The sequence below is a fragment of the Schistocerca nitens genome, chromosome 6 (assembly GCF_023898315.1).
Source record: "Schistocerca nitens isolate TAMUIC-IGC-003100 chromosome 6, iqSchNite1.1, whole genome shotgun sequence".
In the NCBI taxonomy this organism is placed as follows: domain Eukaryota; kingdom Metazoa; phylum Arthropoda; class Insecta; order Orthoptera; family Acrididae; genus Schistocerca; species Schistocerca nitens.
This window is the reverse complement of record NC_064619.1, coordinates 4,432,406-4,449,758: the sequence shown is the minus strand read 5'-3', so window position 1 is coordinate 4,449,758 and position 17,353 is coordinate 4,432,406. Positions and strand designations below refer to the sequence as shown.

The 17,353-nt window shown below is 38.0% G+C and overlaps 1 protein-coding gene across 1 annotated transcript in view; it reads right to left on the bottom strand.

The window, feature by feature from the left end:
• LOC126262654 (laminin subunit alpha-1) overlaps nt 1-17,353 on the bottom strand; it is a 429,094-nt gene that overhangs the window by 68,744 nt on the left and 342,997 nt on the right. Inside the window, exons 28-30 of the mRNA XM_049959424.1 lie at nt 16,067-16,832; nt 7,289-7,583; nt 4,441-4,731 (exon numbers count right to left, since the gene is read on the bottom strand). Coding sequence (XP_049815381.1) covers nt 4,441-4,731; nt 7,289-7,583; nt 16,067-16,832 — 1,352 coding nt within the window. The remainder of the gene's footprint in view (nt 1-4,440; nt 4,732-7,288; nt 7,584-16,066; nt 16,833-17,353) is intronic.

Below are 17,353 nucleotides of genomic sequence, written 5' to 3'. Positions count from 1 at the left end.
TGAGCTTTTGTAAGCCAGTCATAGCTCATGTTACTTGATCTCGCCCGCTGATGACAGCATAGGACATGTGATGTAGTCAGCCAATAGCAAGATCACTCTTAAGTAGCGCGAACACACAAATAAGAAAAGGAGGAGGAGATTAGTGTTTAACGTCCTGCCGACAACGAGATCATTAGAGACGGAGCACAAGCTCGAATTAGGGAAGGATGGGGAAGGAATTCGGCCATGCCCTTTCGAAGGAATCATCCCGGCATTTGCCTGAAGTGATCTAGGGAAATCACGGAAAACCTAAATCAGGATGGCCGGACGCGGGATTGACAAATAAAAAAAGTTAATGGTTTAAATTAATATACATAGCATTCACATATAATATTGGTCTCCAAGATTAATAAGCTGGAAGAGAAGCTAACCTTCCACATAGAATATTGATCTTTTCTGCGTGTGATACACTTCAAGATACATCACACAAATGTGCCAGTAAAATTTTTAATAACGATGTAAATGTGTGATGATCTGAGCTCTAAATTCTTCTAAATGGCCGTCCTCAAAGAGTTGATTTTTAAATGAGAGTCAAATGCTTTGTTATTTAATGTATGTAACGCTTTTCAAACCACCGTTCGCAATATTTTCCCGCTACCTGTTAGAAATAGGTTCGTTTCAGCAGTTGCAAGAGAACGCCAGATAACAGTAGTCACCGCGCGATGACGCAGGAAGCCCATATGTTCGTACGTGTAAAACATTAAAAGATCTTACATTATGTCATAAAAGAAACAAGACATCAAAGGATACTCCAAGAGCATCGGAATTTCCTGAACCATACTAAAATGCATAATTCGGGTTAAAGTGCACATTCGTATGTCCAGATACGGATGTAAATTTTCTTGGAGTACCAGTATTGTATTATCTCATGTTTGGTTCTTTATCATGACATACGTGCACTTGAAATGAGCGAACAGTTGAAACCAGCCAACAGTGTGAAATTAAACAGTTCATTTCAAATAAACTGACTGCCTCAGCAGAAAAGATTAATAAAAGCCGAATCTCTTTAGCAAAGCGACAAAGATAACTTCATTGTTCTGCAAAGTGATTAATGCTTGACTGTCAGAAAGGTGGAAATAAAATCTGAAACTAATGACATATTTTAGCCATCCGTAATTATGTGACCGTATTTTAATTAATTTGATATCTCCCGGTCACAAAAATCCATTTTATCATTTAACGTGAGAGCAATAAACGAAGACGAAACAACAAAATCACTAAACGTAAACACAGGTCACGTGGAGACGACCCACCTCCGCACCACAACCCAGACCCTCTGTGCATCAGGCCCGGATTTACTATGTGTCCGAACCGGGGCAATATTAGGTAGTGGCGCCCAGCCACACTTCCGTGACCAGAAGCACGAGAAGGTACTACTCATATGCGACTCAACTACGCCCACAACTGCTCAGAGGAATCTAATTTAAACAGTTGTCACGTCACGCTCATCGGAGGCAATTTGTTGTTATGAAGCACTGCATAGTCTTCCAAAAGCCTTTGGCACATTTTACTATTGGCAGACGCTTGTATGAGCACTGTGTTTTGTTGTTGTATACGGCGCATTTCCTATGCAACTCAAGTTCTTAAGATTATTTTACATTTTTTTTCCTCTCTCGTTCATGTTTTGTTGCTGCAGGGTTATTCTGCAGTAGTGGGGTACAGTAATATCCTTTACTAGAGTATTGGTTCTTAGCACTCAAAATGATAAAAATTTAACTGAAAACTAAAACAATGAAAAATTCTCGGAACTGTTAACAATTCCCCTGAGTACCTCTACCTCGACCTCTTTCGAAAAATCTATGAGCAGTGGGTTCCCCACCAACTGACTGCGGTGAAGAGGACATTGGAGCAGTTTCGATGGGAAATGCTGGAACATCCATCATATAGTACCAACCTTTCACCACGTGACTTTCAAGTGTTTGGACCTCTGAAACAAGTCATTCGCAGACATCTATTCACAACGGATGATGGAGTGTGGGCTGGGTCCAGGCCTGGATCCGACAGCAGCCTACTAGCTTCTTCAAAGATGAAATTGACCAGCTAGTGTCGCAATGGGATAAATGTGCCAATAGTTTTGGTGACTATTTTTGAGTATGTGTATTGTGTATAACTACATTTTTGAGTTAATAAAATTGTTACCATTACTTTCTTTACACTAGTGACCAGGTTTCATTCGAATGCCCCTTATATCTTGTCTTTGGCAAGTGCTGGTGACATGCTTTGTAACTCAATGGGTGGGAGGACGACAAGTAATTGCTAGACACTGCAGGGTGGCGTAGCACATGTTTTTGAAATGGTTCTCAAAGGGGCATTGTCTCCTCAAATGCTCCAGATGGTCACATGCTTTCTCAGTCCAAGAGTGGAAAGCCAGATGACACTGTGTATTAGATACCTAGGCTACCGCAAGCGTGTATGCAAAGTCTACAGAAGGGACAGCCACCAGTGATTCGGCCTGCCTCGTGTTGCTTTCAAGACATCCTCTGTGTATATTATTGGCTCTCATCAATACCAATCACCTATATAAGGTTAAAAAATGCCAGCACAAACAGTATCAAACTGGAGTTCCCCTTTAGTCTCAATCAACTACCACATCAAATCAAAATATGAATGGTTTCTTAACAGTGAAACCGGAAAAGATTTATATATCGAATACTATGACAAAATTAATACATGCTAATGGAATCATCCAAGTAAACACATATTTTATGAGAGATTGTGTTGTGATCTTCAATCTGAAGATTGGTCTCCAACCTACTATATCCTGTGCAAACCTCTTCATCGCCAAATAATTACTTCAACTAAATCTCTTTGTATCTGCTTACTGTATTCATCCCTCGGTCTCCCTCTATGATGATTTTTAGCCCCCCCCCCCCGCCCCAAACACAACTTTCCTCGAATACTAAACTGGTGAACCCTTGATTACTCATAATGCGTCCTATTAACCAATCCCTTCTTTTAATTTCTCCCCCAATTCTATTCAGTATCTCCTCATTTGTTACGTGATCTACCTATCTAATCCTCAGTATTCTTCTGTAGCACCACACTTCAAAAACTTCTATTGTCTTCTTGAATAAAATGTTTACCACCCGTGTTTCAATTGTGTACATGGCTACATTCCAGATAAATACCTTGAGAAAAAACTTTCTAACACTAAAGTCTAAATTTGATGTTAACGAATCTCTCTTCTTTAGAAGTGCTTTTCTTGCCGTTGCCAGTCTACATTTTATATCCTCTCCACTTTGGCCATCATGAGTTATTTTGCTGCCAAAGTATCAAAACTCAACTACTACTTTAAGTGTCTCGTTTCCTAATTTAATTTCCTCACCATCACTTGATTTAATTTGACTACACTCTATTATTCTAGTTTCATTCTCTCATATTAAGTGTAGTAAATACACAGTGTTTGGTGTCATTAAAATCAAACTTTTAAGTGTGATTTAGAATATAACTTCTGTTTGGTTGTAGTTGTTGAGATTAGCCAATTGGTTCACAGCTGTGTAACTTTGTCTATCTTATTGCATGACAATACAATCAACTTATATGGTGGGAGAGGAACAGTTGCAGTCAGCCAAGGTCAGCCAAACTGAATGGTATTGGGGGTGGTATTTTCAAAGTTTAGCTGAGGATTGACGTTGAGAGGATGAGGGGACTTCAGGTTGAGACTCCAGACAGTTGTAAACTGTTTCAGATTATTAGCAGACTTCGGTGTGGGACTTCATCGAATCGAAACATTTTTCAATGTGTTTGAGGACTTCTGTTGGGAGTCAGGAGAGTCCAGACATATCAGTGTTGGAAGGTGCTATGTTTCCTTAACTGTGTTAGTTCCAAACTTCACCTTTTTATCGATAGTATACTGTGATTTCATAGATTTCCATGTAGTTGGACAGAGCTTTGAGCTCTCACTGGGTTTATCTGAGCTTGGAATGCTTACACCAGTGGTATTAGTTCAGAGCAGCAAAGTTGTATTGGAAAGTGTTGTCAGGCTAAGGAACAGTTAGAACATTATTTCTGCAAATTGTGAATGAGAGTTTAAGTCTCTCTGGTACAGTGTTTAACTGCTGAAGTGACTGAGATAATTAGTGCAACTCATATATTGTTATTATTAGATAAATAAGAGCAATTTAAACAAGTTTTTTGTGTCACCCAGTTTCATTGGTAAAATCAAGTTCCAGCTACTTGAATTTAAATAGCACACAGTTAGCAGGTCTACTAGGGCATTACAAACACAAGATCATTACAAAGTTTTGCAGAGGTGTGTGTTTGTGTTTGGTCTGTAGACAAAACCTGATGAGCAAATTTCAGATAAAATCCAGTCCCAAGGAGGAATAGTATTTCTGAACAGGGATAGAACACAAGATGTAAGTATAAATTTTCAGAAAAAGAGAACTATGGAGTTCTTACCTCTTCATCAGCTGATGCAAACTGAAGTCCTGCTTCTGGCAGAGCTCCAAAGTACATTATATTTCGGATATTTAGCTTTTTTGGGTATTTCATTGTCCCATTTCTGATTGTATCGATGAATAATCTAAGATTCTGTTTCTCTCTTTGGAGGGATACATGGTGCCACAAACCATCATTCAGGTCAGAATGAGTTACAATTTTGTTTTGCCGTTTTCCTTTTTTAATTACTACTTTCATTTTCTTGTTAAATAATGTTCCTACAATGTAATGCCTCTGTTTCCGTCTTGAATCCTGTAACGGAAAAAAAATGTCATCCTGAACAGTGAAATTGATGTTATGCACATTTACATAATAAAAATAGATTTATAAATCTTCAATTAGCTATTTATAAATAGAATGTTCTAATGTAAAAAGCAATAGCAAAATCCTTTGCTAACCTAATAGTCTCCGCTTCAATTTCATAAACTCTGTTGATTTTTTGTCACTGCAATTTCTGTTTTTCCCTTTTTCTTTCTTTTTTGTTTTTCTTTCCTTTTTTTAATTACATCTGAACAAATTTTAGAAGATGTTGTGAAACTGTTATATTCACAAAATATTGAAGAGTCAATTGATTTCTTAAACTTCTAACTCACTTCCTAAGTGGTTAATCACGAGAGAAGACTGGATTAAATAAATCACAAGAGTCAAGTTTTTGTAGCTATCCTGGAGTTATGAAATATTGTTTAATTGACTTCGTACAAAATCTTTCCTAGTGTTAATCCTGTTCTATGGTGTCTGCTGTTTATCTCAACCTGGCAAACTTATTTTATTTTATTCTTCTTTTATTTTAATTTACTCCCTTAACATTACAATGTAGTCAGTTGATTTCTTTGTTCATCATATAAATCTTTCCAGATTGTGGGATACAGAACGGACACCCACCCACCCACCCACCCACCCACCCACACACACACACACACACACACACACACACACACCACACACACACCTATATACAGTAGTTATTTCAGCAGACAGCAGATACGTGAATTTTAGCTTTATCGACAAAGGTTCTTGCAGTAGTTGCACTGTCTTGTTTCAAGTCTTTTGTATCTTAAATGATCTAGAAATTCTTCTACTGAATAGAAGCAATTATCCAATAAGAATGCCCTTAGGGCTTTACAAAAAAGTAAGAATGATGGTATGTCTTTTACTTTATACATAAAAAAAAAAAAAAGCTCCGTCTTTAGGCCACAAGTGGCCCTTCCGGGACCGTCCGGCCGCCGTGTCATCTTCCGAGGAGGATGCGGATAAGGAGGGGCGTGTGGTCAGCACACCACACTCCCGACCGTTAGGACGGTATTCTTTGACCGAAGCCGCTACTATTCGGTCGAGTAGCTCCTCAATTGGCATCACGAGGCTGAGTGCACCCCGAAAAATGGCAACAGCACATGGCGGCAGGATGGTGACCCATCCAAGCGCCGGCCACGCCCGACAGCGCTTAACTTCGGTGATCTCACGGGAACCGGTGTAGCCACTGCGGCAAGGCCGTACTTTATACATAAGACTATTGTAAATTTGTATAGTGCTGTTTCCTGTGGTGGTTTTATAGGCTGATGTCCTTATTGACTGGACATGAAACTTTTCCTTTTGCCATGTATCTTGTTTATGGACATCAAAATTTTCATTTACATCTTTTTAATTCTTTCTAATATATTTACAGATTTCCAGTATATACATACAGGGAAGAGGAAGAACTGATGACTTTTGAAAGAGGGGTTTGCAAGAATCTGTTTGTCGACCATGTTGCATTGCTCTTACAGTTCTTTTTTGAGTTAAGAAGATGGCTGAACTAGGTGCTGTATTACCCCAGAATATAATTCCGTACAGTAAGATGGTGTGGAATTGGACACAGTAGGCAGTTCGGACAGTGCTATAAGTTGGTTTGACAGAGAGTAAATGCCGACTGTAACATATTTTATTTAGTGTTCCGTTAATTTTGTTTATATGTGTGTGCCATTTGAAGTTATTTTGAAACCAAAGCCTAAAAACTTTGTTTCCACAGAAGATGAAATTTTGTTGGAATTTATTGTCACACTGGTGCATCATGCATCACCTTTTAAACAGAAATTTAGGAATGTTGTTTAGCTGTTCTGTAACCTTATTAACAGCTGTCTGAAGCTGACTTGCGGTATTTCCTGTAGTTAGGATGCTTGTATCATCTGCAAAAAGTGTTTGTTTGTGACTCAATTTTCAGGTCTAGATCACTTACATACAGCAGAAAGAGGATTGGCCCAAGAAAGGATCCCTGAGGGACTCCTTTATTTAGCACATCTGCATCTGAGAAGATAATGGCATTCTTTACTGTTTTGTTACACTTTCGACACTTTTTGCCAGTTAGATACAATTATTCACTTAAGAGAGGGAAGCCACGAATTGCGTAAACTTCGTTGTATGTGTTATCATGTTATAAATGTTCATCTGCCATATTTTTTGAGGTGTAAATTTGAGAAAAGCCAAGCATGTACCTAAATAAGCACGGAGAACTGCCTAAACACCACACTCAAGCTGCCTGGTATAGTAGACCGATGGTCATTAATCCACCATGCAGATTCAATTCAGGTCTGTCTCAACCCTCCGTCACACCAGCTAGTGCACTGAGCATAAAGCTATATGAATGGGTCACTTCATACAAAATCTAGTTGTATGGTAAATAGTTTAAAACCTGATACAAATTGGCTGTTCTCTCAACAAGGTACAAGATAAAGAATCATACACACATTCATGTCACGTTCAGAACAAACAAACATACTCTCTCAAAACAAAGGTACTTCTCTATCACTTTATTATGTTTGTGCAACATACTTACTGGAATGAAGAACAGAAGCCCATTTGGGTAAAATGTCCTAAAATCAAATTCTAAAGCAAAGTTCTTCTGCAAGATGCTCCGGACACCAAGATCCATTTTTATGTGGCTCTGGTGAGAATCTCCAAATTTCACTGCACCCTGCTCCACCGAATAACTGGCAACCTGACACTTATTCATTTTATGCCAAATACTTCCTTGTGGTATAAACTGGATGTTGTTCCGATCAGGAATACTTCTGCTTGAGCGTCCAATGGCTGCATGTTTAAAAGAAACTGGGTCATCAAACTGAAGCAGTCTGCAACAAGAAGGGCATTTTACTTTAACAATGAAAATGTGGAATAATAAAAGCAACACATAATGTAAATAAATTCAAAGTCAGAAGACTTACAGTTCATTATTTCCACAAAAGAAGACCAACAGACAGTCTCAATATGTTTTGGAGAAGATGATGTACAATAGAATTTATTAAGATATCTTGTTGGAAAAACATTACAATCAAAATTGTTGGTAATTGAATTGTACAGTAAAATACAATGCAATTTTAAACAATTTGAATTTTAAGATGGTCTATGATCTTAACATGCTGTGTTTCCCTATAAAAATTATATGACAGAATAAAAATAATAATCACGATCAGGATATTATGTACTTACAGTCACTGACTATTTAATCAAGATATTCTCAGACAAATGTTAAAATACTATGAAATAACTGACAAAGTAGGTTCACAGTTTTCATATTACTCATATGATAGGAAGTGGTATGTGTCAATGCTGGGTCCATTACAGTACATTCGCATACCCAGTTTGAAACAATGAAGCATGGTGTACCCCATAGTCCTCTGCACGGTTCTTCATTGTTTCTAATATATATTAATCATAATATAATAGAAGGAAACATTCCACGTGGGTAAAATATATGTAAAAACAAAGATGATGTGACTTACCAAACGAAAGCGCTGGCAGGTCGATAGACACACAAACAAACACAAACATACACACAAAATTCAAGCTTTCGCAACCAACGGTTGCCTCGTCAGGAAAGAGGGAAGGAGAGGGAAAGACGAAAAGATGTGGGTTTTAAGGGAGAGGGTAAGGAGTCATTCCAATCCTGGGAGCGGAAAGACTTACCTTAGGGGGAAAAAGGACGGGTATACACTCGCACACACACACATATCCATCCACATATATACAGACACAAGCAGACATATTCTTTGAATATGTCTGCTTGTGTCTGTATATATGTGGATGGATATGTGTGTGTGTGAATATGTCAGCTTGTGTCTGTATATATGTGGATGGATATGTGTATGTGTGAATATGTCTGCTTGTGTCTGTATATATGTGGATGGATATGTGTGTGTGGGAATATGTCTGCTTGTGTCTGTATATATGTGGATGGATATGTGTGTGTGTGAATATGTCTGCTTGTGTCTGTATATATGTGGATGGATATGTGTGTGTGTGCGAGTGTGTACCCGTCATTTTTTCCCCCTAAGGTAAGTCTTTCCGCTCCCGGGATTGGAATGACTCCTTACCCTCTCCCTTAAAACCCACATCCTTTCGTCTTTCCCTCTCCTTCCCTCTTTCCTGACGAGGCAACCGTTGGTTGCGAAAGCTAGAATTTTGTGTGTATGCTTGTGTTTGTGTGTCTATCGACCTGCCAGCGCTTTTGTTTGGTAAGTCAGATCATCTTTGTTTTTACATATATTAATCATAATATATATTAACCACCCCGAACTTGCAATGTAACAATATGTAAATTTTTTGGAAAGGATAGACAGCTACTCACTGTACAGAGGAGATGTTAAGTTGCACATAGACACAAGAAGAAGACTGCTATATATGTGAGTTTTCGACCAAAAGGCCTTCTCCTTATGCATAAACCACACACACATTTATGCAAGCATAACTCACACACACACACACACACACACACACACACACACACACACACACACACACAAACAGTCTCTGATATTTTGTATTTAAGGTCATTGACGAATCATGAAATTCTCGTACCACACTTAAAATTCTATGAAATGTTTGACATAGTAGGTTAAGAAACTGTGAGAGAAATGAGTTTGTGTGTGTAAGCTGGATTGGTGGATTAAAGAAAAAAGTAGATTCTCACAAAAGTAAAGTAAAAAATAATGTTACCATTTTTCACCAAAATATTCCGGGATTGAAGAATAAAGTAGATGAGCTCCTGGTTTGTTTAGATGACATTGAATCTAATAATGTAATAGATATACTATGCCTGTCTGAGCATCACATTGTGTCTGATATGGAAAAGGTAAATATTAGTGGTTATAAACTAGCTGCACATATGAGTAGAGAGAATAAGATGGGAGGAGGAGTTGCCACATATGTCAAAAGTTATCACTGTGTAGAAAGCTTAGATACAAAAAAGTTTTGTCTAGAGCAACATATAGAAGCATTTGCCTGTCAACTTAAACTGAAGGAGGGCTATTTTGTAATTGTAACAGTATATAGGTCCCCTATACACGAAGCCCATGCCTACTACAGTAGTACAACTTTATATGCCAACTAGCTCTGCAGATGACGAAGAAATTGAAGAAATGTATGAAGAGATAAAAGAAATTATTCAGGTAGTGAAGGGAGACGAAAATTTAATAGTCATGGGTGACTGGAATTCGACAGTAGGAAAAGGGAGAGAAGGAAACATAGTAGGTGAATATGGATTGGGGCTAAGAAATGAAAGAGGAAGCCGTCTGGTAGAATTTTCCACAGAGCATAACTTAATCATAGCTAACACTTGGTTCAAGAATCATAAAAGAAGGTTGTATACATGGAAGAACCCTGGAGATACTAAAAGGTATCAGATTATATAATGGTAAGACAGAGATTAGGGAACCAGGTTTTAAGATGTAGGACATTTCCAGGGGCAGATGTGTACTTTGACCACTATCTATTGGTTATGAACTGTAGATTAAAACTGAAGAAATTGCAAAAAGGTGGGAATTTAAGGAGATGGGACCTGGATAAACTGACTAAACCAGAGGTTGTACAGAGTTTCAGGGAGAGCATAAGGGAACAACTGACAGGAATGGGGGAAAGAAATACAGTAGAAGACGAATGGGTAGCTCTGAGTGATGAAGTAGTGAAGGCAGCAGAGGATCAAGTAGGTAAAAAGACGAGGGCTAGTAGAAATCCTTGGGTAACAGAAGAAATATTGAATTTAATTGATGAAAGGAGAAAATATAAAAATGCAGTAAATGAAGCAGGCAAAAAGGAATACAAACGTCTCAAAAATGAGATCAACAGGAAGTGCAAAATGGCTAAGCAGGCATGGCTAGAGGACAAATGTAAGGATGTGGAGGCTTATCTCACTAGGGGTAAGATAGATACAGCCTACAGGAAAATTAAAGAGACCTTTGGAGAAAAGAGAGCCACTTGTAGGAATATCAAGAGCTCAGATGGAAACCCTGTTCTAAGCAAAGAGGGGAAAGCAGAAAGGTGGAAGGAGTATATAGAGGGTCTATACAAGGGCGATGTTCTTGAGGACAATATTATGGAAATGGAAGAGCATGTAGATGAAGATGAAATGGGAGATACGATACTGCGTGAAGAGTTTGACAGAGCACTGAAAGACCTCAGTCGAAACAAGGCCCCGGGAGTAGACAACAGTCCATTAGAACTACTGACGGTGTTGGGAGAGCCAGTCCTGACAAAACTCTACCATCTGGTGAGCAAGATGTACAAGACAGGCGAAATACCCTCAGACTTCAAGAAGAATATAATAATTCCAATCCCAAAGAAAGCAGGTGTTGACAGATGTGAAAAATACCGAACTATCAGTTTAATAAGCCACAGCTGCAAAATACTAACACGATTTATTTACAGACAAATGGAAAAACTGGTAGAAGCCAACCTCGGGGAAGATCAGTTTGGATTCCGTAGAAATGTTGGAACACGTGAGGCAATACTGACCTTACGACTTATCTTAGAAGAAAGATTAAGGAAGGGCAAACTTACGATCCTAGCATTTGTTGACTTAGAGAAAGCTTTTGACAATGTTGACTGGAATACTCTCTTTCAAATTCTAAAGGTGGCAGGGGTAAAATATAGGGAGCGAAAGGCTATTTACAATTTGTACAGAAACCAGATGGCAGTTATAAGAGTCGAGGGGCATGAAAGGGAAGCAGCGGTTGGGAAGGGAGTGAGACAGGGTTGTAGCCTCTCCCAGATGTTATTCAATCTGTATATTGAGCAAGCACTAAAGGAAACAAAAGAAAAATTTGGAGTAGGTATTAAAATCCAGGGAGAAGAAATAAAAACTTTAAGTTTCGCCGATGACATTGTAATTCTGTCAGAGACAGCAAAGGACTTGAAGAGCAGTTGAATGGAATGGACAGTGTCTTGAAAGAAGGATATAAGATGAACATAATCAAAAGCAAAACGAGGATAATGGAATGTAGTCGAATTAAGTCGGGTGATGCTGAAGGAATTAGATTAGGAAATGAGACACTTAAAGTAGTAAAGGAGTTTTGCTATTTGGGAAGCAAAATAACTGATGAAACTTCCTGGCAGATTAAAACTGTGTGCCCGACCGAGACTCGAACTCGGGACCTTTGCCTTTCGCGGGCAAGTGCTCTACCATCTGAGCTACCGAAGCACGACACACGCCCGGTCCTCACAGCTTTACTTCTGCCAGTATCTCGTCTCCTACCTTCCTTTCTTTCAGGAGTGCTAGTTCTGCAAGGTTCGCAGAAGAACTTCTGTAAAGTTTGGAAGGTAGGAAACGAGATACCTGAAGAAGAGAAATTTGTTGACATCAAGTATAGATTTAAGTGTCTGGAAGTCGTTTCTGAAAGTATTTGTATGGAGTGTAGCCATGTATGGAAGTGAAACATGGACAATAAATAGTGTGGACAAGAAGAGAATAGAAGCTTTTGAAATGTGGTGCTACAGAAGAATGTTGAAGATTAGGTGGGTAGCTCACGTAACTAATGAGGAGGTATTGAATAGGATTCGGGAGAAGAGAAGTTTGTGGCACAACTTGACTAGAAGAAGGGATCGGTTGGTAGGACATGTCCTGAGGCATCAAGGGATCACAAATTTAGCATTGGAGGGCAGCGTGGAGGGTAAAAATCGTAGAGGGAGACCAAGAGATGAATACACTAAACAGATTCAGAAGGATGTAGGTTGCAGTAGGTACTGGGAGATGAAGGAGCTTGCACAGGATAGATTAGCATAGAGAGCTGCATCAAACCAGTCTCAGGACTTAAGACCACAACAACAACAACATAGGTCCCCTTCAGGAAACTTTCATTTATTCCTGGAAAACTTGGATGCCTTGTTGTGCTATCTGTCAGATAAGGGAAAGCAAATTATTATTTGTGGGGACTTCAATGTTGATTCACTGAAAGAGTGTAATAGGAAGAATGACCTGGAAGTCTTGCTCGGTTCTTTCAATTTGACATCTGTCATTAATTTTCCTACTCGGGTAGTAAAGGACAGTAGCACATTGATAGATAACACTTTTATAGACCAAGATAGGTTTAAAAATATAAATTCTTGTCCTGTTGAGAATGGGATTTCTGATCATGATGCTCAGCTAGTTACAATATATGACATAGCTCCATTCAGTAATTCAAAACTACCCTCCAAAGTTGTGCATTGAGTTAATGACGCAACAATTACAAATTTCAGAGAAAATCTTCAGCAGTTAGACTGGGATGAGGTGAACAAGGAACCCGATGCTAATTTAAAATATAACTTATTTCATGATACACTTGTAAGAGAATTTGAAAATTGTTTCCCCAAGAAAGTAGTTAAATCTAATTATAAGAACCATGCAAAAAACATTGGCTTACTAAAGGAATAAAAATATCTTGTAACCACAAAAGGGAACTGTATCTAACAACAAGAAAGAGTAATGACCCAGAAACAGCCAAATATTATAAAAACTACTGTGCTACATTAAGAAAGTCCTGAAGCATGTGCATCATGTCTGAGATTAATACCTCTGATAACAAAATCAAAACAATTTGGAATATTATTACAAGGGAGACAGGACAACCAAGAGTACAGGATGACGGTATCACCATCAAAGCGAATGGAAACTTGATAAACAACAAGCCAGAAGTCGAAAACATTTTGATTAATCATTTTTTAAATGTTGTAGAGAAAATAGGATCTAAATGTTCATTAGAAGAAGCAAGGCAGTTAATGGAAGAAGCCTTACCCACACCATTTGATACAATTGAAATTCCACCCACCTCTCCTTCTGAAATTAGAAAGATAATAAACTCTCTCAAGAATAAAAGCTCACATGGAATTGATGGAATTTCCAGCAGGATAACAAAAGCTTGTTCCCAAGAAATAAGTGGGATTCTTAACCACATATGTAATAGCTCTCTGAAGCAGGACATTTTCCCAGATAGACTGAAGTATGCCATTGTTAAACCACTGCATAAAAATGGGGATACGACTGATGTCAACAAATACCGCCCCATCTCTCTTCTGACTGCCTTATCCAAAATTCTTGAAAAAGTAATGTATTGTAGAGTAGCTTCACACCTTTGTAAAAATAAAGTTTTAACAAAATGTCAGTTCGATTTCCATAAGGGTTTATCAATAGAAAATGCTATATATACTTTCACTAATGAAATATTAAATGCTCTGAGTAACCGGAAGCCACCTGTTGGGATTTTCTGTGACCTATCAAAGGCTTTTGGTTGTGTAAATCATGGAATACTTTTAGATAAGCTCAAGTACTGTGGTATGAATGGGCCAGGGCTCAAATGGTTTAAATCATACCTAACTGGAAGAGTGCAGAAAGTTGAAATAAACAGTTCACATAATATGCAAAAAAACTGGTGATTTCTCAAACTGGGGAACAATCAAGAATGGGGTGCTGCAAGGCTCGGTCTTGGGTCCTCTGCTGTTCTTAATACATATTAATGACTTGCCATTCTATATTCACAAAGATGCAAACCTGGTACTTTTTGCGATGATACAAGTATAGCTATCACACACCCAACAGACAAGAATTAACTGGGGAAATTGTAAACGATGTTTTACAGAAAATCATTAAGTGGTTCTCTGGAAATGGGCTCTCATTAAACTTTGACAAAACACAGTATATACAGTTCCACACAGTAAATGGAATGACCTCATTAATAAATATAGACTTCCATCAGAAATCGGTAGCTAAGGTAGAATATTCAATATTTCGAGGTGTATGCATTGATGAGGGGTTGCACTGGAAAAAAACACACTGAGGATCTGCTGAAACGTTTGAGTTCAGCTACTTATGCTATTAGGGTCATTGCAAATTTTCGCGATATACATCTGAGTAAATTAGCTTACCACACCTATTTTCATTCTCTGCTTTCGTATGGCATCATATTCTGGGGTAACTCATCATTGAGTAAAAGAGTGTTCATTGCACAAAAGCGTGTAATCAGAATAATTGCTGAGACTCACCCAAGATCATCCTGCAGACACTTATTTAAAGAGCTAGAAATCTTCACTGTAACCTCACAAAAATATATATATATATTTATAGAGGGAAACATTCCACATGGGAATATATATCGACCTGCCAGCGCTTTTGTTTGGTAAGTCTCATCATCTTTCTTATGAAATTTGTTATTAACAGTCCGAACGAATTCAAAAGTAATAGCAATGTACATGGCTACAACAATAGGAGAAAGGATGGTCTTCACTACTCAAGGTTAAATCTAACTTTGGCTCAGAAGGGGGTAAATTATGCTGCCACAAAAGTCTTTGGTCACTTACCTAATAGCATCAAAAGTCTGACAGATAGCCATATAGCATTTAAAAGGAAATTAAAAGAATTTTTTAATGGCAACTTCTTCTACTCATCAGATGAATTTTTGGATATAGTAAGTGGGTAATTTCCCAACCCCACAAAAAAGTGTCATGTAATATTTTGTCTAATGTAATATCTTGTATAGACACCTTTTATTAACCTGACATGTTCCCCATCATTATGAAGTGTCGTATTCATGATCTATGAAACAAGTACTAATCTAATGTAATCTAATATAATCTGTATTGCAAGTTTGCTATGTTAGAATAAGACATCTCACTTGTATAGCAGTGTTTTAGTAATGCCTGTTTGCGATTCAACATCTCCTCTATATGGTGAGTAGCAATTGGTCCTTCTCATAATATTGATGTTATTCCATTGTTTAAAATGTAAATATTGCTCTTTACACAGATCATACAAGTAAAGGAATAAAAAATTAGAAAACATCAACACTTGACAACTCAGCTGAGTAGCTCCATAGAAAAATTATCCATCTTAAATTGAGCTAGTTAAAGAAAGAGTTTTAATAATTTCAGTTTTTAGTAGATAACTATAAGAGAATTTATTTTTTTGCATAACTTTATGAATTACGTGTGACATTTGTGAAATTATTCACAATTTATAGTTGCCTTTCAAATCACGTTCAGACACACAGACAAATACTATAGCATATGAGAGTTTATCAACTGAAAATTATTTCTTGTGACTATAATTATTTAATTTTATTGTACAATGAAATAAAGGAAGCTTGAAAAATGAAAATCAGGAAACAGTCAAGTTTAAACATCACTTTCTAAGTCCCTGTCACAACTTACATCCTCAGTGTCGACAGTTTGAATTACAACCACCTCATTTCAATACACAATTTTTCTTTTATTTATTTATTTTAATTTACTTAATTTTAATGTTTCAAAACATAACCACTGCCCTTACTCTTAGTTAAACAGTAGAATAGCGTTTTTTTAAATTACTCACTCATTATTGAAGTTTGCATCCTTGATTGTGCCAACCATTGGATTTGCACTTGCTGCCATACTGTGCCAATTTATATCCTGAGGTACACCACCAAAGTAAAGTCCACCAGTTTTTCCTGGAGCTTTAATAACAACAGCACTTCCTGGTAAAACAGCTGTGCTCTGCCATGCATCATCAACTCTCAGTTCCAGCTTCCTTGATTGCTTTATTACTGACACAACATGAAACTGCCCATCATTGAAAGAGGTGGCTGAAGTGAGCACAGCCTTTCCAAATCCAGCATCTAACCATACAATAATTCTACCATTCTTGAGTGATACGGAATAATAATGTGACACATTGTGAGACTTTTCAGTTCTCTCTTCGTCCAATGAATCAGTTTTCGCTGATGTGGTAAGCATAAGCAGAGCATCATTCTGCAAACTACGAAAAACAAATTCAAAAGAGGATTTTCTTTTGAGTGTGTGTGACGGTAATTCCAGATATCCATTCCCTTCAAAACTAACTACTCTGAGTGACAGGGAGCACGAAGCTTCTACACCATAAAATTTTCCTTGAAGAGGATTAATTCCCTCATTTACTACTTGTATACCTGACATGCAACCTAAAAACGGTTTTGTAAAGCCGATGTTATTCTGAGCCAAGTCAAACCCTGGAGGCAGACCACCAATCAGGTAATAAGCCTCAGACAAATCTGGAATAGTGTCAGAACTTTGAGGTGAGATGGGGGATGCTTCATGTTCATCATTCCCGATCTTGAGTTTTGCTGAAATATAAAATAATTAAATTTACTTTCAGCCATTAGAAGAATCAAGTTTGCAAATATAACAAAAGTCACGAATTAAAGTATAAATTTACACACAATCTGTACTTTAACTGTAAAATGTTTTCTTATCTAATGACTCCTTTCTTTTAAATAATTGAAACCCCAGCTAGGAATATCAACAATGTAGGAAAAGACAGATTGCTACTTACGATAAAGAGGATGTGTGAAGTTGCTGACAGGCACAAATGGCCACAAGACACTTACATAAAGCTTTCGGCTACAGCCTTCAGCAGGAAAAGAGACACACACACCATTCACACACACAAGCAAACACTCCTCAAGCACGCATGACTGGCAAGTCCAGCATCTCGGGCCCGAATGCAGCTATCACGTGGGATGCAAGCAGCAATCTGGAGGGGGCGGGGAAGGGAAAGGGATAGTAGTGTACGGGTAGGGAGAGAGATGAATGCTGTCTGGTGGAGTGTGCAGGGACAAGACTGCCACCGGGCAGGAGGTTGTGG